At 45.5% G+C, this 27,881-nt stretch overlaps 1 protein-coding gene across 3 annotated transcripts in view; it reads right to left on the bottom strand.

Moving 5' to 3' along the window:
- The window catches only part of SYBU (syntabulin), a 63,787-nt gene that overhangs the window by 17,617 nt on the left and 18,289 nt on the right, over positions 1-27,881 (bottom strand). For 2 of the 3 annotated variants that reach the window (XM_048508004.1, XM_048508005.1), the window contains exon 2: positions 12,070-12,267. In XM_048508004.1, the coding sequence (XP_048363961.1) occupies positions 12,070-12,267 (198 nt within the window). Of the gene's footprint in view, positions 1-12,069; positions 12,268-22,922; positions 23,164-27,881 lie in introns of those variants that run through there. The other variant, XM_048508006.1, reaches the window with a different exon arrangement.

Genomic DNA, 27,881 nt, shown 5'->3' with positions numbered 1-27,881 from the left:
CTATCGTCTACTGCCAACAGAAACAACTACTTCTCCTCTAATTGACTGCCTGTCAAAAACTTAACACTTTCAAATACTTAATTTTGTTTCTAGAGATCAAAAGAAGGATACTTTCCTTAAACAAGGAACTTTACCATATTTCTAAAACATGTTTTTAAAACAGCCCAACAGGGAGAATTATCCCGTTTTCTACCTTTGCTAACCAGCCACGTAGGAAACAACAGGACTTTATGATTTTTGGACCTAATGGAATTTCTAATGGAAAAGCAGACCCAATTAGTACCCCCCCCCCTCGGCACACACAAATAATTATTAACCCACTCTCGGGAACTGGTGAGAACCTGCTGGATCCCACCTCTGATTATACCCCACTGAGTCCCTCCCATTCCCAAGCCCCACCCTCCTCAGGCTCCACCCCTCCCCATATTTTCAGGTATTTCCCCATCTAGAGTTGGCAGTCCTAATTACTGCTGATCTCTGGATTAGAGAGATCAGTTTCCCAAGACAAAACAACTGCTTTGGTTGGTGGGCAGTATGGCGTGATACCGCTCTCCCCAAACCCTGCCCTCCTCTGGTTCTACTTCCAAATCTCCAGGAATTTCCCAACCCAGATTTGGCGACTCTAGAAGAAAGAGGGGAAGTGGAATTCAGCCGGCTTGAGCTCGAAAGAGTTTACAGAATGGTGAGAGGCAAAGTTTATTGGAAGCAGGGGTTGGATTTCCAAATTCAAACCGTCCCCCCTCCTGTGGCCGTTGTGTTGCTTATGCCTTCATTGTTGCTGTTATTATGTAAACACCTTCGGCCTGTTGGGTACGGAAAGAAAATAAATTACAACACTAAATTACAACACTACAATATTTTTGTTGTTTTTAAATATTGCTGCATAGGTTTTAAGGGTTTAAGTTTTGTGTTGTTGTTTGTTGATTTATTGATTTGCTGTTCATTGGAACAGCCATGTTGTGAGCCGCCTCGAGCCCTTCGGGGATGAGGCGGCCTATAAGTTTAATAAATAAATAAATAAATAAAAATAATCACTAAAATGGTACAACGTTTGCAGAAGGTCTGAGCTTTAAATAACTTGCACTCTGAAAAGGGTATCAACAGCAAAGACGTCCCATTCGTGCGGAAACACAGAGGCTGATTCCGCACGGGCCAAAAACAGCGGTGTGAAAATGGTGTGAAAACAGTATAAACCTTTTACACCATTTTAAACCCTTTTACACCATTTTCACACTGTTTTCACACTGCTGTTTTTGGCCCATGCGGAATCAGCCAGAGTTAGAAATAATGCCTCTCTTTTCTTCCTTCCTCCCTGCTCTGAAAATACAGGCCACATTTGTTCTACGTGTCCTTCCCTCAGGAAAGGAAAGCCACATACAAGCTTTCAGGGTGGATCCACGGAGGATGAAGGAACTGTATTGGCAGAGCGGGCAGGAAGCAGATTGCTTGTGTCTCAACCAGCACAAGGAAGCCAGCAGGCAGCGCGATCATGGGGCGTTCCATCTGCTATTTTTCTGCAAAAAAAGGATTGTTTTGGAAAAGGGACCTTTCTGACAATGAAGGGGCCCTCAACCTTCCCAAAAGGGTGCTCGAGAATCAATTGGTGTGGCAAGACCGCATCCATGGACTCCATTCTTGAAGACCAAATACTCCATCCTGAAAAATGGCCACGGGTGAATGAAGTCTGATGAGGATCAGAGAGTGCCACTAGCACTTTGAAGCTATGCTTCCATAGAACTACAGCAATACGTTTTCTGATGGGTTGCCCTTGAAGACAGTCTGGAAACTACAGCTGGTTCAAAAGATGGCAGTACGGTTGTTGTCAGAGGCTAGCTGACTGGAACACCGATCCTCTGTTTTAAAACAGCTACATCAGCTTCCAATTTGTTTTCACGCTCAATTCCAAGTGCTAGTTTAAAACCCTTCATGGCCTAGGATGCACATATTTAAAGAACCACCTCTCTCCTTAAGTCCCCACGTACCAATTTAGGTCTTCTGCTTGTCATTTTTTAATTGCTTTCCAACCTAACATGGCCTGCTTGATGTGTATTGGAGCACATTCCTTCTCAATAGTGGTTCTAAACTTGTGGAACACACCTTCTAAAAAGAAGGGGGGGCACCATTTTTTGAAGTTTTTAGGAGGTACTATATAGCCATGTTTGTGGCAGCTTTTAAAGGGGTTTAAGCAGCAGGTATTTTGTGGAGAGGGAGGTTAATGGGGCTTTATGATATTTTGTATGTTTTTAATCTTGGAATTGCAAGATTCCTTAAGTCACTAAGGAAAGGTGTGGTGTAAATAAACTAACAAATAAGAAACTCAGCTCTCAGAAGGATTCCAAGATGATGTTTGCATCAGCAAATATATGAGGCCACTCTAATGGCAACATAAATTGCTTTTTAGGAGCCATTCCAAGCAATTTCCAGCCAAGCATTTTTGCATCTGGGCTGTTCGCCCACCAGTTAATAAATAATCTGTCTTGTTTAAACTTCAGAGCGCTAACAACTTTTTGAGTTGGGCACATTAAAGTCACACACAAAAGTAAAATAACCTTAGGGCCACAGTTCAGTCAAAGTTAAGCACTCCATGGGACAGTTCAAATATACATTTTAATCTCTAGATAGAACTTATAAAAAAGTATTTTGTATGCCGATTACCATTACCTTGGGATCCACTGACTACTATGAGGAGAAAAAGGAATCAGTATTATAAATGCAGCATGTTGATGAACAAGCAGATCATGGGTACTGCCATATATATGTTGAGGGTGGGAGGGATTCTATAAGAACTCAGTGTATCTTGGAAAATCAACGTGCTTCACTCAGGGGCACAAACTGCTCCCTTCTGGTACCCAGAGGAAGGAGCTGGTTGTAGGCTCCCTCAGGTGTGTTCTAGATTTCGGTCACCTTACTTTGTCCCAGCAGAACCCATTGACAACCAAGATTGTCCACATCTGCACAGCTCCACCCTTTCATTTGCACAGTGTCATGTCTCTGTCCTAAGTCTGCACTCTTTTCCAGGTCACTACAAATAGCCCCACCATGTGTGCTCTGTCTTTCACACAAACACATCCGAAAGCACTTCCCCCCACCCCTCCAGTGGTGGGATCCAAAAATTTTAGTAACAGGTTCCCATGGTGGTGGGATTCAAACTGTAGCATAGCACCAATGGGGCTGGGCGGGGCATGACGGGGGTGTGGCCGGGCATTCCGGGGGTGGGGCATTGCTGGGCGGTGCTGTGGCAAGGACGCAGCTGCTGTGCCGGTCCTTGGGCGGGAAACGAATGCACACAGGCGCAGGCTGCCACACACGTCGGTGCATCTCCTGCTAGACTGCTTCAAGTTCTGTGCGCTACTGCTGAGGAGTGGAGGAGGGGCGTAACTAAGGCAAAAATCACCAATTAGTAACCCCCTCTCGGCACACACAAATAATTAGTAACCTACTCTCGGGAATCTGTGAGAACCTGCTGGATCCCACCTCTGCCGCCCCCCCCCCCCCCACAACTTTCTGCTTTAGCATCATCAGATTAATCTCAGGTTATTGTGATTTTATAAAATGGCTGCTTCCATGCAGGGAGCTGACCCAAGATGTACACCTTTTACAGTGTCGATCTCACCACTTGCATTTTAGACGTTTATTTCAGTGTATTTACTTAAGCTTTTGGAACGGGGATAGTATATCCCTGTGCAAAAAACCAAGATCACTTTTCTCCTTTTGCAGAAGCGACGTGTATATATTATGCCTTCTGCAGAGTATCGTTTCATACTGGTGTATCCATGGAGACAGATCCTTTAATAACTCCTTGAGTTAGCGGGTCAAGTAAGCAAACCTGCACAGGCACCATAGCAACAGACGTAAGACGAATAGGGAACCTATCAGAAAATGAGCAGCATCTCTCTCTCTCTCTCTCTCTCTCTCTCTCTCTCTCTCTCTCTCTCTCTCTCTCTCGCTCTTGAGGGAATGCACAGAGCACATTATCACAACGCGCAGACTTGCTTACCATTTTAAGAAGGTGCAATAGGAAACAAAAGAATCGAGGGAGAACCCAGCATCAAAAGTTGCTGGGAGCCAGCAGCACTTACAAACAAATACAAATACAAATACAAAACCTTTAATGGCATATAACCAGCAGTACTTAACGTTTGTGCAACTGGTGTTAAAGCTAGCACGGAAAGCATTCAGATGTTGCGCCACAATATTAACAACAGCAGAGGACAATAGAAAATTTCTGCATGTCTTGTTTTTATTCTGCTGTCCAGTCACAGCTGACTCACGGAAACCCTAAAAGTAGGGTTTTCAAGGCAAGAGACATTCAGGGGTCATTCGCCTCTGCATAGTGACCCCAGTATTCCTTGGTGGTCTCACACTCACACACTAACTAGAACCAACCCAGCTTAGCTTCCAAGGTCTGATGAGACTAGGCTAGCCTGCATCTCTTCATCTCTCGGTTGAAGACCTTTCTCTTGGGAGGTGCAGATATTCCATTGATTTCAGACCTGGGCTGCTTCCATATGGGAATGCAGAATATGGGGCATTTACTTTGATCCAAATCAGAGGCAGAAATGTGATGTGGCTGAAGGTCGGGTGGCCATTCGCAGCCCAGTTGGGGAGAGAACAATGCTCAGTTCAGCATTGACCCCACCCTTCAACCCTTTGAGGCTTTCTTCTGTTTCCATCTGAGCCGTGGTGTACCCTTTACCTTTGATTCAGCCATGGAGAGAGGAAGGAGGATTACTGAGCTGCGTGGAGGCAACATGACATATGGGTAAGAGTGGGCAGTAGCAAGTGGCACGGGGATGAAGCATGTAAATGCCACACCCACGCGCTGCTGTCTTCATAACGGGGGCTTATTTTCGCCCGGCCCAGGTGGAAGCAGCTCCGAGGCCAACTGGCAAGCTTTAAGCAAAAGACATCCTTCCATTCGAGTATCACTATCTGTGTATGAACAGCTTCTTGGAAGGGGGACTGTACAAACTGACGAGCATCAAAAATTGTCAACAGGAAGAAAACCACCTTAATAAATAATAGCCGAGTATTCACATAGCCCTCCCACAAGACAATTCTCTACCCAGAAGAGTTAGAAATCTACATTTTGAGAGAAACAATATAGGGAAGGAATGGACAAGAAGGCAGAATGTGACCAAATGCAATGTAGGTTTCCTTTTGGCTGGAAGTGAGCATATATGGATGTCAGAGACGTCATAGAGGAGATGATCTTTCAATTTGACGTCACAATTGGCAGGGGAGTCTGGGCCTCTGAAGCACCAAGAAAGGATGGAGAAGGCTCATGGGTGGTAGAAGCTAGAGAACAGAGGCATAGCTGGGCCAAATTGTGCCCGGTGCACAATCTATATTTTCCGCCCCCGTGCCCCCCCCCCCCGTGGTGCCCCCCTTCCCCCCTTTCCACACTTACCTTAGTTCCTTTCCTTTTCCTAGAACTTTTTCAGGCTGAAAAAAAGGCCTATTCACAGTTCAGGCTTAAAAACGGCCTGATGGGAACTATACTTCCCAGGAAACCTTGGAACCCCAAGGCATCCTGGGAACTGTAGTTCCTCAGGCCATTTTTAGCCTGTACTGTGAACAGGCCTTTTTTTCAGCCTGAAAAAGTTCTAGGAAAAGGAAAGTAACTAAGGTAAGTGTGGGAAGGGGGGTGGGGGGGTGGGCGCCGCAAGGGGGTGCCACGGGGGAAGGGGGAGGGGCCTGGAGAAGGGGGAGATGTCAGAGGGAATTTTGTGCCCCCCACGTGACCCAAAACTGTGCGCCTGGTGCATGGCACACACCCATCCCCTGGTAGCCCCGCCTCTGCTAGAGAATCAAAAGAAGCAATGGAAAAAGGAGGAAAGGAAAGGAACACAGATGGGCAAGACCACTGCTCACTTTGAAGCAGAAAGTGAAGGGTCTGCATCCAAAGCTTCCACTCCACTAACAGTTGAGTCTTCTTCCAGTGCAAGGAAACTTCCATCAGTGAAAGTAGACTTTTTTGATGCTCTGTGGCACACATTGGGGGTGGTGTGCACAGACTCCACCTGTGTAATCCCACTTGTACCCATTCAGAAGAACAAGTTACAGGCAAATTCAACTTTGTTTTTGTTGTGTCTTCAGTGCAGTACCAAACGAGACTGCTAAAGTGCAGGCCTGCGCACACACAGTCCCAACATCTGCCTGTACAGAAGATGACTCAACGAACAATAATCACAGGTAAGTGCAACCCTTTTTTTGCATTGCTGGAAAGCTCCTTACACCAGAAGAAGGCTCCTTGGATTAGACGAAGACTCCACCAGGAGCAGAGTGGAATGTTTTGATTCAATCCCAGGAGTTTATTATGGATCTGGAAAAGGAATGAATGGAAAGCCACCAGGGAACCTCTATGATACTAAAAGAAGTTGGCCTAGTAGTAAGACAGCTCTCTTCAGCAGTGGACAGTGCAGTCCTAAGGGTGGGAGATAGGATGGCACAAACATAGTGCTACAAAGAGCAAGCCGAGAGTGACACGGCCTCTTCCTGCATGAAAGTGGCCTATGAAACTCAATGGGCTGTACCACTGATTTTGCCGGCATACCAGCAAATGGGAGTGATCCCAGGCCACAAGGGTTCAGGAAGTTGATTATAGGAATGCCCTCTCTGAGGAGCAGCAGTGACATAGTGGTTAAGAGCAGGTGTACTCTAATCTGGAGGAACCAGGTTTGATTCCCCGCTCTGCTGTTTGAGCTGAGGAGGCTAATCTGGGGAATTCAGATTAGCCTGTACACTCCAACACACTCCAGCTGGGTGATCTTGGGCTAGTCACAGCTCTACGGAGCTCTCTCAGCCCCACCTACCTCACAGGGTGTTTGTTGTGAGGGGGGAAGGGAAAGGAGTTTGTAAGCCCCTTTGGGTCTCCTATAGGAGAGAAAGGGGGGATATAAATCCAACTCTTCTTCTTCTTCTCTTCTTCTGGCGCAGCTCAGGCTTCTGTGGTGGAGGAACATGGCCACCTCAGCGGCACTGTGGTCTGGGCATCATGGTGCCATACAGCTTCCCAACATCAGTGTAGGTCCCTCAATACCGCATAAGAACAATAATTTGGATTTATACTCCACTTTTCTCAACTGTAAGGCATCTCAAAGCAGCTTACAAACTCCTTCCCTTCCTCTCCCCACAACAGATACCTTATGAGGTAGGTGGGGCTGAGAGAGTTCTGAGAGAACTGTGACTAGCCCCAGGTCACCCAACAGGCTTCATGTCTAGGAGTGGGGCAACAAATCCATTTCACCAGATAAGAGTTTGCCATTCATGTGGAGGAGTGAGGAATCAAACCAGGTTCTCCAGATTAGAGTGTACTGCCCTTAATCACCACTCCAACTCCTGAGTGAATTCAGCTCACACACACCCCTCCCAGAATTGCACTGTAAATCTCTAATATTACAGACATCATCTGCAAACTAATCTCTTAATAACACATCTGATCAATACTTGTTCAATGGTCACTTAACATGTCGCATTTGGCATTATGCTTTCTGTTTCAAATGCTAGCAAAATGTAGATTTTTGAGCCTTCTGGGTGACAACAATTGAGACGGCGCTTGTAAGTGAGCTGATGAACAAATGAATATTGTACTTTGTAATATAACTTTGATTTTAATGATGCCTCCTGCATAGATTTTACCTACAGAGAAGCCAAAGAGGTTAACTGCAAAATGAATGGCCACAGCAGGAACCGGTGAGGTCATCAACCACCTATTCACTGGTAATTGACTTTTCTTAAAGGTGCCAAACGCACCTTACTAAACATCATTCTTGAGTATCAACTTTACAGTGAATTGCTCTCTTTAAAATCTAACTACCAGAGAGAGAGAAGACAAAGCAACGTTTTGAAAATGCAGTTCAGCACAATGGGTCAACGCAAAGCTATTCTCCAAAAACCACTCCCATGACAAAGCCGCTATTCAGTTTTTGTACATTCTGTTTTCTGAACACCAAACGCATTAATTCTGTCCTCCGTTAGCTGATCTTTGCAACAAACAGAGAACAAAAAGCAGCACACCCAGCACAACATGACAAGCAGGTTTATATATATAAAACCTTTTTAATGTGTGTGCTTCTCTCAAGAGCACAATTTCATGCTGTAAAATCAATATGAAGTCTATTGTGCTGTAGAATGTCCTGCAGATCCCCACCTCTCCCCACCAAAGCATCTCTGGGATCTTAAACGTTAAGGTGCATGGTGATCAAGCAGAAAGTTTTCCGCCTTTCGCATTCAGAAGCATTCGGAATCTTTCGGTTTGGTCTTGTGCCGTGGTCTCTGACACACTGTGGGGCATGACTAGCCATTGTTTCGCACCACGCCCCTTTCAGTTGCCACCACCACTTCAGGTAAAATCTACCCCCCCCCCCATTAATGCAGTTGCCCAAAGTCAACCTCGCAGGGGTATCATTCAGGAGTATGCCAAGGAGCCAGGCAGGTGGGTATGGACTCGTGAGGACTTTCTCAAGTTCAACAGAACTTTATTTTTGCAAGGCACAAACTTTGGTTACTGCAAAGGACAGGATCCAGGCACATTAAGGAAAATAAAATAAAGGGCAGGTGCTAAATGAAGTACTTAAAATCACGTTGCATCTGATTTGGGTAGGGTGCTCTGCCCTGGTGCATCTGTAACTCTCTTTACTTTTAGCATCACCCTCTCGATCATCCTTAGTGGCAAAACACCAGCACTGAGGAGTTCTAAGCAAACAGCAGCAGTGGCGTAGTGGCTAAGAGCAGGTGGCCAAGAGCAGGTGCACTCTGCCAAGAACAGGTGCACTCTGATCTGGAGGAACCGGGTTTGATTCCCAGCTCTGCCGCTTGAGTTGTGGAGGCTTATCTGGGGAATTCAGATTAGCCTGTACATTCCCACACACGCCAGCTGGGTGACCTTGGGCTAGTCACAGCTTTTCGGAGCTCTCTCAGCCCCACCCACCTCACAGGGTGTTTGTTGTGAGGGGGGGAAGGGCAAGGAGATTGTAAGCCCCTTTGAGTCTCCTTCAGGAGAGAAAGGGGGGATATAAATCCAAACTCCTCCTCCTCCTCCTCCTCCTCTTCCTCTTCTTCTTCTTCTTGCCCCTCCGCCCCCAGGAGCTTAAATCAAACAAAGAAGCAGGGCCCTTTTCAGACACCCAACCATGTGTATTTGGGGGTCTTCAGCCCATCTGGGTGCTAAGACTTGAGACTGCCAAACCTGCATCCTCCAATCAAGAAGTGTTAACACATCAAATGTCTAGCGCGTTTTTGATGTTTTAAACCACCAAGGGGATACCAGGATTGCTGTGCAAAAGAAAGCAAAGGAGTACCACTGTCTTTTTCTTGCATTTCTGCTTGTGCAAGAATTCTACAAGTGCAAATTTCATGCTGGATTTGACCCAATATGAAGCCAAGGATCACCCTGTCAGTCACTAAAGGGAATTCCAAGATTAATAACCCAGAAAAACAAGGTTCTTCCATTCTCTACTTTGCCAAATGACAAGGGCTAGTTGCCCGTAATGCACAAATATCAGGGCAAAAGACATCATCCCATAAGAACATAAGAACAAGCCAGCTGGATCAGACCAGAGTCCATCTACTCCAGCACTCTGCTACTCGCAGTGGCCCACCAGGTGCCTTTGGGAGCTCACATGCAGGAGCTCCTGTTCCAAGTCCCCTCTGTTGTTTCACCCGCACTCTGTTGTATCATTTGTGACAGCAGGAAAGGCCAGGATCAAGGGAATGAAATACCATCCTAGCTGAAGGCATATCCCCTGCTCCAGAGCTGCTGCAACCCACCCCTTGCAAACGCTATCAGCGGTCTTGGCTGCTAAACCCGGCAGGAGCCAAGTGACAGGAAAATCCCCTAGAAATGGTTTCCTGGCTTGGCATTCGTGACTTCTCCACCCAGTGGTTGTCCTATATCAGTCCAGGCAGGAGAATGCATTGATTCCTGATCATGAAACTATTTCTCCAGTGGCCAGAAGTTGTCATTCCCAAGCATGGGCAGAAAGTGCATGTTTAGTCATCACTGACCACTATAGCGCAGTGGTTAGGGAACTGAACTAGAACGGCTGAAAGGAGGCTCCAATTTCCACCCATGAAGCTCATGAGATGATCTTGGAGCGGTCACCAAAGCTCAGCCTAGCTTACCCCACAAAGTTTATGTACAAATAAAACAGAGGTGAGTACAAATAATACCATACTATAGTCCTAAGAGGAAGGGTGGAAGAAATATTCTGAAGCATTCCAAGTAATGTTCAAGCACTAATTTCCACACAGTTGATCTTAGCCAAAAGAATGAGCACTGATTTCCGACATCAGAATGCAAAAATTCACCAGCTTTGGAACTTGCTCTCTCTCTCCCGCCCATTCAGGTACTTCCTCTAGACTAGAGGCTTCTTTCTCAGTCAGGTGAGAACTTTCCTTTTTATTCCAGAGGGCTTTTTAAAAAAGATAATGCTGTCCTCTGTGTATACAAGTTTTAACTCTTTTGCATGGATTTTATATTGTAAGTTACATTGAGTAGTTATTATTAAATAGAAAAGCAGGACATGAACACTCAAAATAAATAAATAATATTCTCCATTGGAGGGAAACAGTCCTCATCAAGGCCATATTGGTCAAGACCTGACGATCTCCTCAGCAGATATAAGCACCATCATGTTTTTGTCATAGGCTGTGGTTTCCATCAAGGCATGTCACTTTAGGACAGCCCATTGGAGAAGAAGAAGAGGAGGAGTAGGAGTAGGAGTAGTTTGGATTAATACCTCACCTTTCTCTCCTGTAAGGAGTTTGAAGGTGGCTTACAAGCTCCTTTCCCTTCCTCTCCCCACAACAGACACCTTGTGAGGTAGGTGGGGCTGAGAGAGTTCAGAGGGAACTGTGACTAGCCCAAGCTCACCATGCAGGAATGTAGGAGTGCGGAAACACATCTGGTTTACCAGATAAGCCTCTGCCACTCAGGTGGAGGAGCATGGAATCAAACCTGGTTCTCCAGATTAGAATCCACCTGCTCTTAATGACTGCACCATGCTGGCTTTGCCCATTATTATTATTATTACCATCACCTTCACATGAAGGCTTTTTATGGCTCCATGAGAAACTTCCTTACACTGAGTTAGAACACTAGCCCACCTGACTCAGTCTTGTCTCCTTAACCAGCAGCAGCTTTTTAGAGGGTCAGGCAGACACAGTTCTCCTCCAACACCTGCTACAATACATTCAAATCATGTACTGGACCACTGAACCATTGTGCTGGAGAGCTGTCTGCCATCCAAGCCTATGAACAGTTCCAACATATTAATTTATGCTTCCTATACCAAAAAACTGAGCTTCCTGAGACTTGTTATAGCCAAGCTCCACACCTGTTCACAAGAATAGGTGTCTATCTTGCTCCTCTACAGGTTATTGGGGAAAAACCGATTATGGGACTCCTTTTTCAGTTGATGATCAAAAGTAAGTCATAACATGTTTCCTAGAGAAAGCCGAATTTTAAACGGCCTTTCTTCCCTTCTGTCAGAATCAGTAAAGAATCAGACCTGTTTCTTTACCTAATCAAGGCTTCGTTCAAATTACAATCTTGTTTTACACATTAAGAAGAGCAGGAGAAGCCAGTTAACACTACAAAATAAAATTATGGAGAAAGCACACACACACACACACATATATTAAATAGATTGATGAAAAAGAGCCAAATTAAATTAGATTTATTAGTAACCACCATGCATTTTGAGCTAACAATAAAGGAACCTTTTATTCCCAGTAGAAAATCATCCCCAAGGAATGAGACATGATTGAACACCACCAAAACAATAAAATACCATGTTAAAAAAAATTTTGCACTTCATTCCAAGTGTGAAACTGTTTCCTGATTTTATATATAACACAACCAGCTCCAAGTGATTCTAACATCACATTTTTAGTATTCAACACATGTGCCTCAAGACAAGGAACACCGCTGAGGTCTGTGTAATTTTATTCTTTATAGCTGGGGCCCGTATGATATTGGCAAGATTAAAGAAAACAAAACTAGCAGCTCTTCTACATCCTAATGGAACGACAGCAATGAAAATTGCAAAATCTAAAGTGCCTTACCCGGCTTGGCGAGGCTGGTCTTTGTTTCCTTCTTATGTCGAGCCGACTGTTGCATTCCGTCCCCCATTGTTCCTGAATTAAATTTCTTTCTTGTGTGGTCTCCATCACTGCCAGTACAAAAACTGACTGGACTGTGTCCAGTATCAGGAGGAGTCTTCACTGGTGATACTGACTGGCTGCTGGGGCAACCCGTGTCATCTGAAAACAGGAGACAAAACAAAATGCCACAAGAAAGGTTACATCTAGTGAAGTAAAACACAGGTGGCAGAGAAAGCGTTTTATTACGTTCCCATTTCATCATTGTGCAACTGAGGTTTCCAACAAAAAGCAGATCGTCTCTGCGCTGACAGACAAGGTTTGTGGTAATCTGTGGGGTATTTTCTGCATTTTAGAATTTTTTAGGTTGGAGATGGATGTCTGGAGAAAAGAAGTAACCAGGAACGTTGGAGATTAGCTGCTGCAATGGGAAGGTTTAAAATTAAAGGAGACCTATTTTGAAACAGGGCTTCAGGGTACTTGATCCAGTTTTACTGATACACACTAAAAGAAAAAGAAAACCCCCACAAATAATTTATGCACTATAAGGGTGCCATACCTTGAATCAGTCAGGGTGGGTAATTGGGGCTGGCTGTGATATTGTTTCCAATGAAACCAAAAGTGATGGCACACCTCATCAGGAATTGACCAAAACTGCATGGTAAAATCATAGAGTTTTTGTCAATTCCTAGAGAAGACAGACATCACTCTGGGGAAAACTCAAGTGGCTGCCCAACCTACATTCCAAAAGGATCTTCTGCAGTGGATAAATTTGGTCTGTAGAGTTGTGGACTTGTAGCATGTTTCTTCCAAGGCCATACCCCTCCCCCCACCCCCAAACAATCCTTTCAATGGTGAAGAGGTAGTTACCTTCACCACAGAAGAGAAACTGAGGTGCTGTGGCTTGGATCCAAAGGTGTCTTTGTGCAAGCAGAACACGTAACTGTGCTTGTATGAGGAGGGACTGGTCTCCTTTGCCAAATCCCGTTCCATTCCGCTTCTACATTTTTTTTTGCTACGAATAATCTTGTCAATGTCAACAAATTAATTACTGCACTTCCTAATCCAATTACTAGATGTATCATCCTATCGAATGAACTGATTCATGTTATGCCATCCCTTTTGAGTCACAGAAGTCTTTTCTGCACACAACAAATATAATGTCGTAAGGACGTTGAAAGAAGCATTCCTTGGGTAGGAACTCCACACAGCTTTCTCCCCAAGGACGTCTTCAGGTTAAGCCTTTTCTTCTAGCCCAAGGTTTTCAAAAATCGCCAAACTAGCTATCTTTCCCCCCCAGGATGGGTTGAAGATGCTTTGCCCAATGCTGTGCGGAGAGCAGTCCAGTTTATTTTCCCCACCTGACTTAAATCTTTTCACTTTCATTTCCCCCTCCCTTCATTGCACTCAGAGGTGTAGCTGGCCAAAATGGACCCCTGCTTCGTTGCTTCCCTGCTTTGTAGCACCCAGAGGCATAGCTGGCCAAAATGGAGCCCAGGACAGACTAAGAGTTTTCCACCCCCTCATCGGGCCCCACACCACACTCCCTGTACCATGCCCCACTTACCTCCTGGTCCTGGGGCACTGCCTTCCCTCCTCCTTGGCCCAGCAGCAGCCCAGCCAGAGTCCTGAGCTGGAGAGAGCCCCTCCCTGCCTCCCTCCCCAGCCATGGGAATGGCTGAGGAGCTACTGGGGGCAGAGCCGCAGCCCAGCCAGACTCCTGGCCGGAGAAAGGCCCCTCCCTGCCACCCTCCCTTGGCACTTTTTTAAAAGTCGAGGTCTCTTTTGGCTTAAAAAAAGGAAAACACTGTGGCTGGAGACTGGAGCTCCCCTCCCTCTGAGAGAGAGTGGGGTGCTCCAGCCTGGGCTCAGAGTAGGAAGCAGCATAGCCACGGCTGGAGTGCTCAAGCCGCAGCCGTGTTGCTCCCTGCTCCCAGGCCCAGGGGCATTATCACGTGGGGGGCATTTTGCTCCCCCTGTGACTAATTGGCATGTGCCCAGGGCACATGTCCCCCCATGTTCCCATGGCATCTACGCCATTGCTAGAACCCACAATTTTGAGAAGATTTCCTAGAACATTTACATTTGCTCTGCAGGCATCACAGACACCTGTCTTTTTCCTGAATAACATGTGTGCCACCCTGAGTTCCTCAGGAAGGAGGATAAGTAGAGATCAGTGGGTTTTTTTAAGATTATGTCCAACCCTCCCCAACATTCAAGCCAGTGAACAAAATATACTAAAAATCACAAAACAGAAAACGCAACAAAAACAACTGAATGTCATCTAACACAAAAATAGTCATTTCAATGAAGTCTCAGCAATATATTCATTACAGTTAAAATTGCAGCAGAACCTCAGCCAACCACCAAGACAGCCAGAACAGAAAAAAAAATCTTGCAAAAAGTGGCCATCCTCACAGTTCTAAAATTGGCCAGCCCACAAGCCTTCTCAACTTCTTCCAGAAGGTTATTCACAGATTTGGTTCCCTAACATAGTGGTTCCCAACCTTTTTGGTGTGATTCATAAATCCAGATTTGTCTAGTCTGATCCACTGGGGGTGGGGGGGAGTGTAGTCAAAATCTGCAAGAAGAGCTGAGTTCAGTCATGTATTTTATTCAGGAAAAAGCGTAAAGTGTACCCCCACCAGCAGAGAGGCCAAAGGCAGTGGTAGCTGGGCATCCCACAGTTCTGCAGTGGTGAAACCCAGAAGTGAGCACAATTGTAGATCAATGCTGGTGTTCAAGCAGCTGCAGGCACAGGGGCTGGGGCATTGCTGGGGGTGGACCCAACTTTAGTTGGCTTCTACCTGGGCTTGAGTCAGGAACTCCATGGCCAGGGCTTCAAACTTAAGCCACCCTAACTCTGTTGAGGCCTATGGGGGACTTCAAGGCAGCAGAGTTTTTAAAAATCTTTTAGCTGCCTCCCCACACCACCTGGAAGTCCTTGGGAAGTGGCACAGTGGCACAGAAGTGATGCCATCCCCGGCCACCTCAGGCTCTAGATTGGGTTGTTAAGCACATATTTTGTTGTAAATTGTACCAATGACTGCTGAACTTTTAGGAACAGAAGAGTGAGCACTTTGACATCCATGCCGGAGACTATAACTGATACGCTTCATTTTCTTTTGAGTCTATTCAGGATTATATTGCTGGACTCAGACAGCGTTTTACTGTCCTATAAATACTCATATTAAATTATGCATTCCACTGTGTACATGCCTGAAATTTAATTCAGCAGTTTGTTGCAATGAAACACTTTCTTTGTGTTACTGAAACCAATTGCACATGTCAGGTAATCATTTATGGTTCCAAAGGACTGGTATTTCAGAGAACCTTTCATTTCCAAATCTATGGAAGCTACAATTTCTCTGATGACTAAGGGAGACTCCACTCTTGACTTGGACAAAAAGCTCCCAAGCAGTGGCATACCATATACGACTGTTCTCAAAGTTAGTACCTCACTCTACACAATATGTGTAATGTGCAGAGCAAACATGCACATGTGACCAAGTACAAAGTTCAGGTCTGGGACACTGTCAGACACTACACAATCAAGTGAATTGTGGGTTCGCCTCAATTCCTGCATGTACTAGGTTTGCCAGCTCCAGATTGGAATATTCCAGAAGATTTGGAGCAGAGCCTGGAGAGGGCAGAGTTTTCGGTGGGATGGGGCTAAGCAGGGATGTGATGCCCTCACATCCCTCAACAGTGGTGTAGTGGTTAAGAGCAGGTGCAGTCTAATCTGGAGGAATCGGGTTTGATTCCCCGCTCTGTCACTTGAGCTGTGGGGAATTCAGATTAGCCTGTGCATTCCAACACATGCCAGCTGGGTGACCTTGGGCTAGACACAGCTTTTTGGAGCTCTCTCAGCCCCACCCACCTCACAGGGTGTTTGTTGTGAGGGGGGAAGGGCAAGGAGATTGTGAGCCCCTTTGAGTCTCCTACAGGAGAGAAAGGGAGGATATAAATCCAAACTATTCTTCTTCTCTACAGTTGCTGTTTTCTCCTGGGAAACTGATCGCTGTCATCAGGTGGTCAACTGTAATTCTGGGAGAACTTCAAATCCCACCAGGGAGTTCGCAACCCAAGCAATGGCCCGGTAGGATCGGAACAATGGTTCAAGTTGCCATGTCTCCGGCTATGGCTCCCACTGATTACCTTTGAAGTAGCACCGCAGAAAAATGAACCAAAAAAAATCACCATCATGACAATGGTGTGATGTCACTTTCACGGGAAACACAAAAATGACACCTGTCCTCTCTCCAGAAATGGCACTTGTCATCTCTCACCTGTCATCTCCAGAAACTTGATGACTAAACCATAGAATTCCTGGTGATTCCTAGAAAGGTTTGGCACCATTTCTAGGATGTCCCAGAAGTAACATCCTGTCATCATCAACAGTGTCTCGCTCCCATGTCCTCATTCCCACTGGTATGGCTTGGTAAACCTCAACATTCCTCCTTCTGCTCTTTTCCTAGCCTGAAACTACCCTGTGAGCATGCTATTGGGCCTGTTGTGGAAAATCTGAAACTGCCCCCGTTATAAAAATGGCACAGAAGGGAAGGCTGATGCCCCTTCCCATGTATACAGCAATTCTGATCCTAATTCTGATCCTAATTCTGTTCCTAATTATGCACTCACTCAAGAATTGAAAGGAAACCACAAGTTGCATGTGACTGTGTGACATCTGATCTCACAATTAAATAGTTTTGTTGCCCTACATGTTAGACACTTAAGCCCCAAGAATAATAAATGTGCTTAGAGAAATACCCCCACAAACCATTGCTCTGTGAAGCACACATTCGATTTCTTATTTCACAATCCTAAAACTTTTCCTCAGAAGCAAATTCAATGCCCTTATTCCCCCAAATAAATACACGTAGCATATAATATAGCTTTTCAAAGTGAAAAAAGAACACATTGTCTGCTCAACTTCCCAGATCAGGCCTATAAATTACATTTGGCTGGAGCCTAAGATTTCTTCCCTCTACAAACAGTTATGCTCCAGTGGAAAGAGCCTTATTTTGACAAAGAAAGGCTTCTGAACTTCAGTAAAGGGAGTTATATGATCTAACCCAGGCCATTTAGTCAGAATTCTGTTCTTCTGGCAAGGAGACTAATGCCTCACTCTTGCTGAACACCAACAACAACAAATCAATCCATAGATGAGCACCTGCTTTGACCTGTCATCATCTAAAGGAAAGACGTTCCCAGAATTATTTTGGAAAACTGATGGCAAGCCAGAATGTTCACTTGTCAATTTGTCCTGAAATGCTGAGCAAGAGTTTCTACAGAATTGGCCCTTTGCTTTGGGCACTCGGCATAATTAATAGTGACAGGGTGAGTTCGGAATGCGTCCAAGTCTGGAGGAAAAGCCAGCTTGCAAAGTGGATATGGCTCGTCGGAGTCCTCGAAGTCAACAAAGTAGCCAGGTGCAGAAGACTTTTTTCACTGAAGCATAGCTGCTTGCTGGTTGAAATGTTCCCCATCCAAAAGTTCATTTTTCATTCACCACACGGATACCTGGATACTGCTAAATATTATTATTATTATACACATAACAACACAGCACAACTGTCTGGAATTCATCTCTGAATATCGAGTCCTTCCCAAGGACCTAGGATATTAGAGGTTGACTGCGTGAAAATGTGCAGTTCTAAGTGCTGCTTTCTTGCGGCATGTGGACTGATGTTCTGTCAAGTTGGAAACTTTCAGATCGTTTTCAAGATTTCTTGGGATTCCTCCTAGAGCACCGACTACTAGTGGGGATTACTGTTGTTCTTTTGCCTGTCGTTCAACTTCAATTTGTGGGATCCTTGTATTTTTGTGATCTTTTCCAGCTCTTTGTCCTCTACCCTGCTGTCAACTGGCACAGCAACATCGATGATCCAAACATGTTTCTTCTCTATCACTGTGTTATGTCTGGGGTGTTGTGTGCCAGGTGTCTGTCTGTCTGTATTCTAAAGTCCCAGAGTATTTTTGCTTCTTCATTTTCTGTGGACTTCTCTGGCTTGTGCTCGTACCAGGTCTTGCTACAGGGCAGGCCGTACTTTTTGCAAAGGTTATTATTATTATTATTATTATTATTATTATTATTATTATTATTATTATTATTATTATTATTATTATTATTATTATTATTATTATTATTATTATTAACTGCCCTCCCCCGGAGGGCTCAATGAGGGGTAGGATTTACATAGCAGTGAGGGGTAGGATTTACATCAGAAAAATAGCCACGGAGCTAGAGCTCTCTAGTTTCGTACCAGTTTTCCTCCTTGCCAATTTAGTGATCGCACTGTCACAAGCTTGTGATCCTAAGAATGTGAGTAGCCATGACACATCAGATCAATGGCCCAGCTAGACCAGCACCCTTTAGATATCCAATCCAAGGACTGTCAGCAAGGAGCATAATCAGGAATGTCCTACATCCGGTGTGGACTCATGAAAGCTTATGCTAGTTCTTTATGTACTCAGCATAATTAATCATGCCAGGCCTGTTTAGTATATTTCTGATTATACCGCTGGGCTCTGAGAGTGGGTTAAAAGTCCCTTTTTTGTCATTTAATCACAGCTGATTTATGATGCCTCATATGGTTTTCAAGGCAAGAGAAATTCAGAGGTGGTTTGCCATGCCTGTCTCTGCATAGGGACCCTGGTATTATTTGGAGTTCTCTATCCACATACTAGCCAGGGTCAGTGCTAAGAGTGTGCAATTGGCCCAAGGTCACACAGCAAGCTTCCATGGCACAAGTGGGGATTCGAACCTGGGTTTCCCAAGTCCCAGTCTAACACCTTAACCACTACAGCACAGTGGCGTAGCGTTAATGGGACAAGGGGGGTTGAAGCCCCGAATGGAGCCACAGTGGGGACGTGGCTGCAGCGTGGAGGGAGCATGGTGAGGCATTCCAGGGCAGAGCGGGGGCAGACAGTGCCGTGGCAGGGGCACAGGATGCGCATGTGCTCTGGGCGCAGTTCCCCCTCACTCCACCCCTGCTACACCATGGCTCCCACTGTCCTATACATATTCTTGCCTCCTAGTGCACACACACCATTTACCTAACAAGTTAGCATGTGCTTTGACTTAACATTTACGGCAAGAAGCTCTCAGAAATCTTTCAGAAGTCATGAGTCTTTCTGTGGTTTTGCTGCAACAAACTAGCACAGCTATCCTGCTGGAATGTGTATGGTTTAACGGCATCTCTTCTTGTCTGGCAGGGCTCCTGTGCATTTCTCAGGCAAAGAGTCAACAGCAATCCTTCCTGACTCACTGCATTTTCCTGTTGAGAAAAAAACCACCCCTGCCAAATTTCTCCCCGTGAGACATCTGTTCAAGCCACCAGTAAAACATGTTGCCTTGGCCTGCTCAGCATTGGACTGCTTGAGCTTGATTACTGGATTATGTAACCTCTAAGCTTCCCCAGGTCACAGCCTCTTCTCTTGCCTTGTGCAAGATCCAATTCAACAAGGAGCAATGCTTGCTCAGAGCTCCTAAAAGGATGTCACTGCCTGGTCACAAAAAGCGACCCCTTATTTCCTCATCACTCCCTAATTATCACAAAAACACTATTGTTCCTTGGCACAGCGGTGACATTCCTGAGGTGTTGCCGTCCAGGAGCAGGAAGGTTCAATTCCAATTTTACTCTGCCATGGATGCTGGCTAGGTGACTTTGGGTCAGTCATACTCTGGCCCTTTCCATTTTGTCCAAAACATTTTTGATTTCTTCCCCCCCCCCCAATTTGTCTGCACCAACCGCCTCAAAACACCTCCTGAATGCCATTTTGTGATTTTTCTATTTTTAACATTCTTCATGGGTTCAATGCTTCAATGTTTTCTGCTGCAATTTGCCATAGCTCATGTAAGTCACGTAGATTTCAGCCCCCCAAATAAAAAAAAATAAAAACCAGAACTGACAAAAACAACCAGGAGAGACAGAATAGAGTGCGTTCAGAAAATGGCACCAAGGAGAAAGTCCACGGACTACAAAAAGGCATGGGGATATATTTTTTTTAAGAGCAAGAAAAAACTTTTTGAAAACGTAACAGCAAAATAATCACTATTCTTGAGGATACGTTTAAGTTGCTTTCAGGCTGGAAATTAAAATGTTTTGGGGTAAAAGCTATGCGGAGCTCCTTGCAGGAAGTGTTTTATTTCCTGCCTCAAAACGTTTAAAGTGCCTGTGCGGGAAGGGCTGGTATCAGCCTAACTCACCTCAAAGCAGTGGTGGGATTCAGCCGGTTCGCACCACTTCGGCAGAACCGGTTGTTAAAATGGTGCTTGTAAACAACCAGTTGTTAAATTACTTGAATCCCACCACCGGAACCGGTTGTTAAATTATTTGAATCCCACCACTGGAACCGGTTGTTAAATTATTTGAATCCCACCACTGCTCAAAGGTTGTTATGAGGATGAAATGGAGATAGGGAGAGATGTAAGCTGGTTTGGATTCCCATTGAAGGAAAAGCAAAAGCGTGTGTGCAGTGGTGGGATCCAAAAATGTTAATAACAGGTTCCGATGGTGGTGGGATTCAAACAGTGGCGCCGCCGCACACACGCACCTCCAGTCCCTATTGGGCAGGGAGGTTGCTTTAGTAACCCCTTCTCGGCACTCAGAAAATATTAGTAACCACTTCTAGAGAAGTGGTGAGAACTGGTTGGATCCCACCTCTGGGGGGGTGTGTGTGGAGAGAGAGAGAGAGAGATATTCAGCAATAAGAAATATAGAATCTACAGTGAAATTAAATTTTTGTATCAATTTACACAGAAAAAGCTCCTCTGTTATAACGGCAGCTCTCCGGCTTTCAAGAAGACACCAGGCTGCTTATCACAGGAACAAAATGAACTTGGAACTGATGTCCATTCCTCCTCGGAGCGCATATCATTAACAACCTTTACACTTGCCAATCCCTAAGCCAGGCTTTCAAATTCAGCTGCAAACAATGACATGCTCATTTGAGCACTCTCCTCTTGCCTGTGACCCGCCAAGTTATTTTTAAACAAGCCCCACACCTAACACTGGGACAAACCTCTCTTCCAAACAGTTGCATGGAAAACTGTACATACACACTGCTGCAATGGCCAGCTCGTGCTGCCAGAGAGATTTTTTCCATGCCTAGAAGTATCAGATGAACATCTGAACTCTACATCTCTCTTGCGGGATCAACATTGTCACCATCACACAGAATCGCAGCTGCACATAGAACCCGACTGTCCATCAACTGGAAGTGACATTGCTCTTGACTAACAGTGGAGATGACATCTCTCTGAGCGTGGAAATGGCATTTGGACAAAACGGTAAGAGGCCTTTCGACAAAACCACGTTCACCTCCACAGCTGAAGTTATCTTAGCGATTTTAACATTCTCTCGCACGTGTAGACTGTGAATCCAAAGATCCAGCCAAACAGTCCTCTGAGCCAAAAGAGGTCATACTTTTTTCCTTTGTCAATAAAACAACTCCTCACTCTGCATTACAAACTGATTTTGACATTGGGGGAAATTTCAAAACTAGTTTGGGATACTGCATGAGGAGAGGGTCTGCTGTTAAAAAGAAGTTTACTGGTCTAGTACAGGCCCCTTGGCCTGAATCAATGCTCTCTGAATCCCAGCCAGGGTCCATAAAATCTAAGCCTCTTGGATCAGGGAAATCTCGAGCAGAGTCCCTGTTAAAGTTATGAATGTGCCGTATGACCTTGTAAAAGTCACTCTCTCGCACATCGTAATCTGAGGCATGCTTACTCTGAAATAAATAAATCCCACTGAAAGTTCCAAAGTAAATTTTCAAAGATTGAAGGTTCAGTCTGTCTGTTTTTTAAAAAAGGGCAGCGGGAGGGAATCCTACTTTACTAGCCTGTTTTAGAAAACAAAAGACAGAAACTGTTGGGTTATTTTGCTCTATTATCAATTAATATATGGCGAGAGTAACGGCAGCTCACTAGAAAAGGTTTTGCACACTGAAAATTTTGGACACTGGAAGAAAAAACTGACTTAGTAAAAATATCCACGTTTTCCAGCTCGTAAACACAGTGAGACAAGGCAAACGTTACACAGTTTAATCCCGTTAAAGCCTGCTAACTCCATCCTCTCCCACCATTCAGCAAAATCAGTCAACAGTTTGTCCAACAATTGGTATTTATGTAGTACCCTCAGAGTTCAAAGAGTTTCATGCAGACATTAATGCCACATCCAGCAGGCCAGTGTTATTCTCTGGACTCCGCATCCGCAGGTGTTGAATCACAGCACTCCTTGTAAGGCCTCTGACTGATCTTTGTGCACCTGGCAAGGGACAAATTGGGACAACAGCACAGAGAGCAATTCCAAGTCGGTCTGCTCAGAAGTAAGTTCCATTTTATTCAATGGGGCTTACTCTCAGGAGAGTGTTCTCAGAACTGCAGCCCCGATCCCTCAACTGCTACGCTGTGTCAGTTATTTGTGGAAACTTAGGAACAGGTATCCCTTTTTGTTGATTCACAAAAAAGGAAACAGAATCAGAACGATGTCCTTCTCACCGGACTTGCCAGGTAGCTGTCATTTCTCGAAATTGCCTTGAAAGAGCTACCCACAGCCGGCCTGCGCCTTCTTGCCTACCTCAGCAGCCGTGTAATAACTGCTCCGTCATTTCAGAAATTACTGCTTTATCAATCAGGAAGAACAGCTGGCTCAGAGGCTGACAGCAGGAGGCATCCTGTAGGCGTTCTCCTCACCCACCCTGTCAATTTCAGCAATTCTACGCCAAGACCTAACCTCTGGCCAAGAGCCCTTAGCAAAAACCCAGCTATCAAAGCGGACAGAGACATAGCAAAAGTAAGAAGGAGTTACCTGATTGGGAAGCTGCTGCATCGGTTGGGATTGGGACCGAGAGGAAGTTCCCATGTCTTCCGTTGGGGACCAGAGATAACATTTTCCAAATGGGGAAAAAAATCCAAAGCTCTCCAAGGCTGGGAATGTGGCAGTAGAAAGAGAAATGAGGGGGAAGGGAAAGAGTGGGCCTCCGGAGCAGCAAATCATCCGCTCAGCAAGGTCTGTTCTCACTTCCCTCCTCTTGGCTTGACAGCAGCAAAATAACAATCGAAAAGATTCATTCTGTCAACTTTCAGTTTCCATGACTTGGCAACCCTGCAGCCTTCCAAGGGCACACAATGTTACGCTCCACCCTTTTTTGCACAAGGCCGTCTGTTCCAACACAACTCCTGATAGACGTCAGCTCTAACTTGGCAGACATTTGTGGCAGGATGCATTTGAGTTAACCCTTCCGAAAGCCACAAGCGCCTAGAAATGAAGAAATGTGCTGCCTTCCCTCTGAAACAATTGAAACTAAGGCTCAGTTCATACTGATGGGGGCCAGCAATGCCACAAGGAAAGTGGCCCAATGCCTAGAAGGAGGAAGTACAAAAAGGAAATCCTGACATGGCTCTGAACTTACTCAACGCTACTGAGAATCTGTGTGCATGAGCACAGCAATCCTTGGAACAGTCCTGCGAGGTAGACCAGTGGTGGAATTTCTGTCTTGAAAACTGTCGAAGATGGCCTTTCCTAAAGCTGTCCCAGTGAGGTTTGTACTTCTTAGAAGAGAAGAGTTTGGATTTATATCCCCCTTTCTCTCCTGCAGGAGACTCAAAGGGGCTTACAATCTCCTTGCCCTCCCCCCCCCCCCCACACACACAACAAACACCCTGTGAGGTGGGTGGGGCTGAGAGAGCTCAGAAGAACTGTGACTAGCCCAAGGTCACCCAGCTGGCGTGTGTGGGACTGCACAGGCTAATCTGAATTCCCCAGATAAGCCTCCACAGCTCAGGCAGCAGAGCAGGGAATCAAACCCGGTCCCTCCAGATTAGAATGCACCTGCTCTTAACCACTACGCCACTGCTCCTCCCTTAGCCACTACGCCACTGCTGCTCCCTTAGCCACAACGCTCTGCTAATTTGTTGTTGTTTTTATTTCTTCCACCTCTTAAACATCTCTTGTTCCTCTTTGTCCTTAGAGGTGGGGTTTTTGTCCTGAGAGGTGGGGCTTTAGTTCAGTCTCTGGAACCAGCACAGAGGAGTAGCAGCAGAAGAGACTTGGCCAGGAAGAGCAGAGTGACCTGCTGGTGTTCATTTTGGAGGGCTTTTCTCAAAGCCACAGCTTTTAAAACAGTGTATTTTAACAGGGGTTATCTCTTTTTCTCCATGTAAGGCTGCTGAATCTGGAAGGTGGGGCTTAACAGGGGTTAACAGAGTTCATCTCTTGTTCCTCTTTGTCCTTAGAGGTGGGGCTTTTGTCCTGAGAGGTGGGGCTTTAGTTCAGTCTCTGGAACCAGTGGTGCGTGCCTAACGGCGCGCGCAATTTTAATTAATTTTTTTTGTTTTTTAAATTAATAAGGACATATTTGACAGATAAAATGCGTGCAGGAGATGGCTCAGGGGGGGCAGTGATTCACGCTTAATATTTAAATATCTAAACAAATCGAATATGAAGGCAGAAAGCCAGCAGGGGGATGGGGGCTTTCCAGTGTTTTGCACTGAGTGTCACATGTATGACTATCTGCCTTACTAGGACAGAAGTAGGTAGGTGTGCCCTACGCTGCAATATGAGCTCCTGGCACTCTCAAAGGAGGCGTGTGCGTTCTCTTGAAGTAAGGTGGCTTGAACCTGGAGAAGCTGAAAGAGGCAGAGAGGGAGCCAGGCGAGGCTTTCAGGGACCTAACAGCCCGAGGTCCCACTCCCAAGGTGACATCTCTTCAGATGTCATGGAGAATGAAGGCCTTAGAGATGGAGGGTGCCAGTCTGAGGTGGGGGAAAATGCTCCCTTAGATGGGATCCCTTCCTTCACTGGTGATCAGCTATCCTCTGCAGCACTGAGGATACCCCTCGAGGAGGTGGGGAGCTCCTTGTAGTGGGTGGGCCAGATCATGATAGAAATGTAGAGAGTTGGGTTTGTGAGAGGCGTGATGACCGCATGGTGACTTGCCTGCCTGGTCGCGAGAAAGGTTAGCGGATATCACGCTTCATCTGGATAGGCTTTTAGACAGTGCTGGGAATTGGAGTCAGCAGTTGTATGAATTACATTGGCACCAAGCGACATTGGGAAATGCTAGCGAGGGAGGGTTCTGGGAAGCTAAATTTAGGCTGCTAGGAAACAGAGTTTGTGAAGTCGGGACCTCCAAGGTGGCATTCTCAGAAGTACTACCCGTTCCACACTTAAGACGAGCTAGGCAAGCGGAGATACAGGGTCTTAATGCGTGGATGATTAAGAAGGTGGTGTAAGGCCGAGGGTTTCCAGATTTGTCAGGAACTGGGGAACCTTTTGGGACCAAGGTAGAGCCTGCTACAAGCGGGGCGAGGAGCTTCATCTTAACCAAGAGGAGGAACCAGGAGCTGCTGGCTCAACATTAAAAAAGGTGGCAGAACAGCTTTTAAACTGATCACTGGGGGAAAGCCCGACCCAGGAGCTGAGGGTGACTTAGGTTGGGAATACAGTATCTATGGGGATGCAGACAGAGAGGGGAGGTTTTTCTAAATCCAACCACATACAAGCAAGGGAACATAGCAATGTGCATGTGACAAGGGATATAGATGTCTACAAAAGGCTTGAGGGGTAAAGCACATAAATCCCAAGGTTAAGGACAGAGAGCAGGGGTATACAGGTGTCTCTATGCTAATGAAGTAGAAGCATTACGACCTAAAATGGGGGGAGCTAGAGTACAGGGTTTGAAGGAGGACTTTGATATGAAGTAGGCATTACAGAGACATGGTGGAATGAGGAGGGAGCCGAGTGGGATGCTGCTGTTATACCAGGCTACAGGCTCTATAGGAAGGATAGGACAGAAGCACTGGGGGAATTCAGGAGTTGCCCTTTACATCAAAGAGAGCATAGTATCATATAAAATAGACAATGCAAGGGGAGCTGGTTCCCCTACAGAATCACTATGGATATCAATACCAGGTGTAGAGAAGGACAGTTTACATATTAGGAATATATTATAGGTCCCCAATGACCAAGAAGTGCACAAGAGGATTCTGAGACGGAAAAAGAAATTAGAGAGACCAACAAAAACAAAAGAAATGTGAAAGTGAAGTAATGGGTGATTTTAACTATCAGCATATAAACTGGAAAAATGCATGTTCAGGTCATTAGTAAGGAGAGAGCATTCCTGGATATGCTAAATGACTGTGGCTTAGAGCAGATGGTTGTGGAACCAACCAGGGGAGAGGTGATCCTAGATCTAATTCTATGTGGGGACCCAAGGTACCTGGTGCAGGGAAGTCCAGTGTTGTTGAGCCAATAGGAGAACTAGCAGCTACCACACGATGCTGTCAAGATTCAGTATCTCAGCTTATAGCAGTAACAGAAGTGGCAACTACTAATGTAGTTAAGATCTGCAGCCGCTTCTGAGAAAGGGAAATTTCTCTCCAAAGAATGAGGGGATAGTGTGCAGAAGGAAAGGAGCTGAAAGGAGAAAATCAAGAGAGTCAAAACTGTCCAGGATAGTTTGGAAGTTATTTAAAAACACAGTAATAAAAGCTCCATTTTCGGGAATGTGTTCCACGGGTTAGAAAAGGCAGCACCCAGTCCAAAAAAGAAAGCCACCATATGGTTAACAAGAGAGGTTGGAGGAAATTATCAGAAAAAAAGAAAATGTCGTCTTTAGAAAATGGAAGTCCAGTCAATGGCTGATGAAAGAATATGAGAGGGGAATCACCAAATGAAGGTATGGCAAAAGAGAAGCAAATTGGCTGTAAGGGAGGCAAAAAGTAGGATTTATGAGGGAATGCATGGCTGCAAACATCAAGACATCTCAGCAAACAAACAGTTCTTCAAGTACATCAAAAGCAGGGAAGCCAGCAAGGGAAGCACAGGCCCGTTAGATGACAAAGGAACAAAGGGTGTGTGCTAAAAGATGGCAGGGAGATTCGCAGGAGAAGCTGAGATGAATTCTTTGCATCTGTCTTCACCCAAGAGGAGGCGGTGAGGAAACATTCCTGCACCTGGAACCAAGCTTCTTGAGGGAGGCCGTAATCCTGAGGGAACTGTAGTGAAGATAGTGGTAGACAAGGAAGGGCTGCTGGCAGCCATTGATAAGCTAAATGTTACCAAATCCCCTGGGCCCAGATTGTTGGGTATCATTCACCCAAGAGTTCTTAAAGAGCTCCAAGCATGGAAATTAAGCTGATCTTCTCACTTTAATATGCAACTTATCCCTGAAATCGAGGTGCCATCCCTGAAGACTCCGGAAGATGGGCCAATGTCACACCAATCTTTAAGAAAGGATCTAGGGGACCCGAGGGAAATTACAGGCCAGTCAAAGTTCTGACATCTGTCTCCTGGTAGAATTAGTAGAATCTATCATTATTAAAGATAAAATTATAAAAACATGTAGAAAAAAGCAAGACCTGCTGAGAAAGAGTCAGCATGGCTTTTGCAGAGGCAAATCCTGTCTACAAACTTACTGAGAGTTCCTTTTGAGGGGTGTAAACAAGGCATGTGGACAGGGGTGAACCGGTGGACATTGTCTACTTTAGATTTCCAAAAGGCTTTTGACAAAGGGTTCCTCGCCACCAGAGACTGTTGAGAAAAAAACTCCAGCAATGAAGGAATAAGAGGGGAAGTCCTCCTATGGATTAAAAACTGGTTTTCGAGAAAGCAGGAAACAAAGAGTGGAGTGTAAATGGAAGTTCTCTCACAATGGAGATGTCGGGGAGTGGTGTCCCCCAAGCTGATCCGTTTTGGGATCTCAGTGCTCTTTAACCTATTCATAAAATGACCTGGAAGTAGGGGTGGGTAAGCGTGGTGGGCCAA

This window comes from Sphaerodactylus townsendi, linkage group LG09 (genome assembly GCF_021028975.2).
Source record: "Sphaerodactylus townsendi isolate TG3544 linkage group LG09, MPM_Stown_v2.3, whole genome shotgun sequence".
NCBI classification, from domain to species: Eukaryota; Metazoa; Chordata; class Lepidosauria; order Squamata; family Sphaerodactylidae; genus Sphaerodactylus; species Sphaerodactylus townsendi.
Note: the sequence above shows the minus strand (reverse complement) of the source record. Positions and strands in the feature narration are given on the sequence as shown.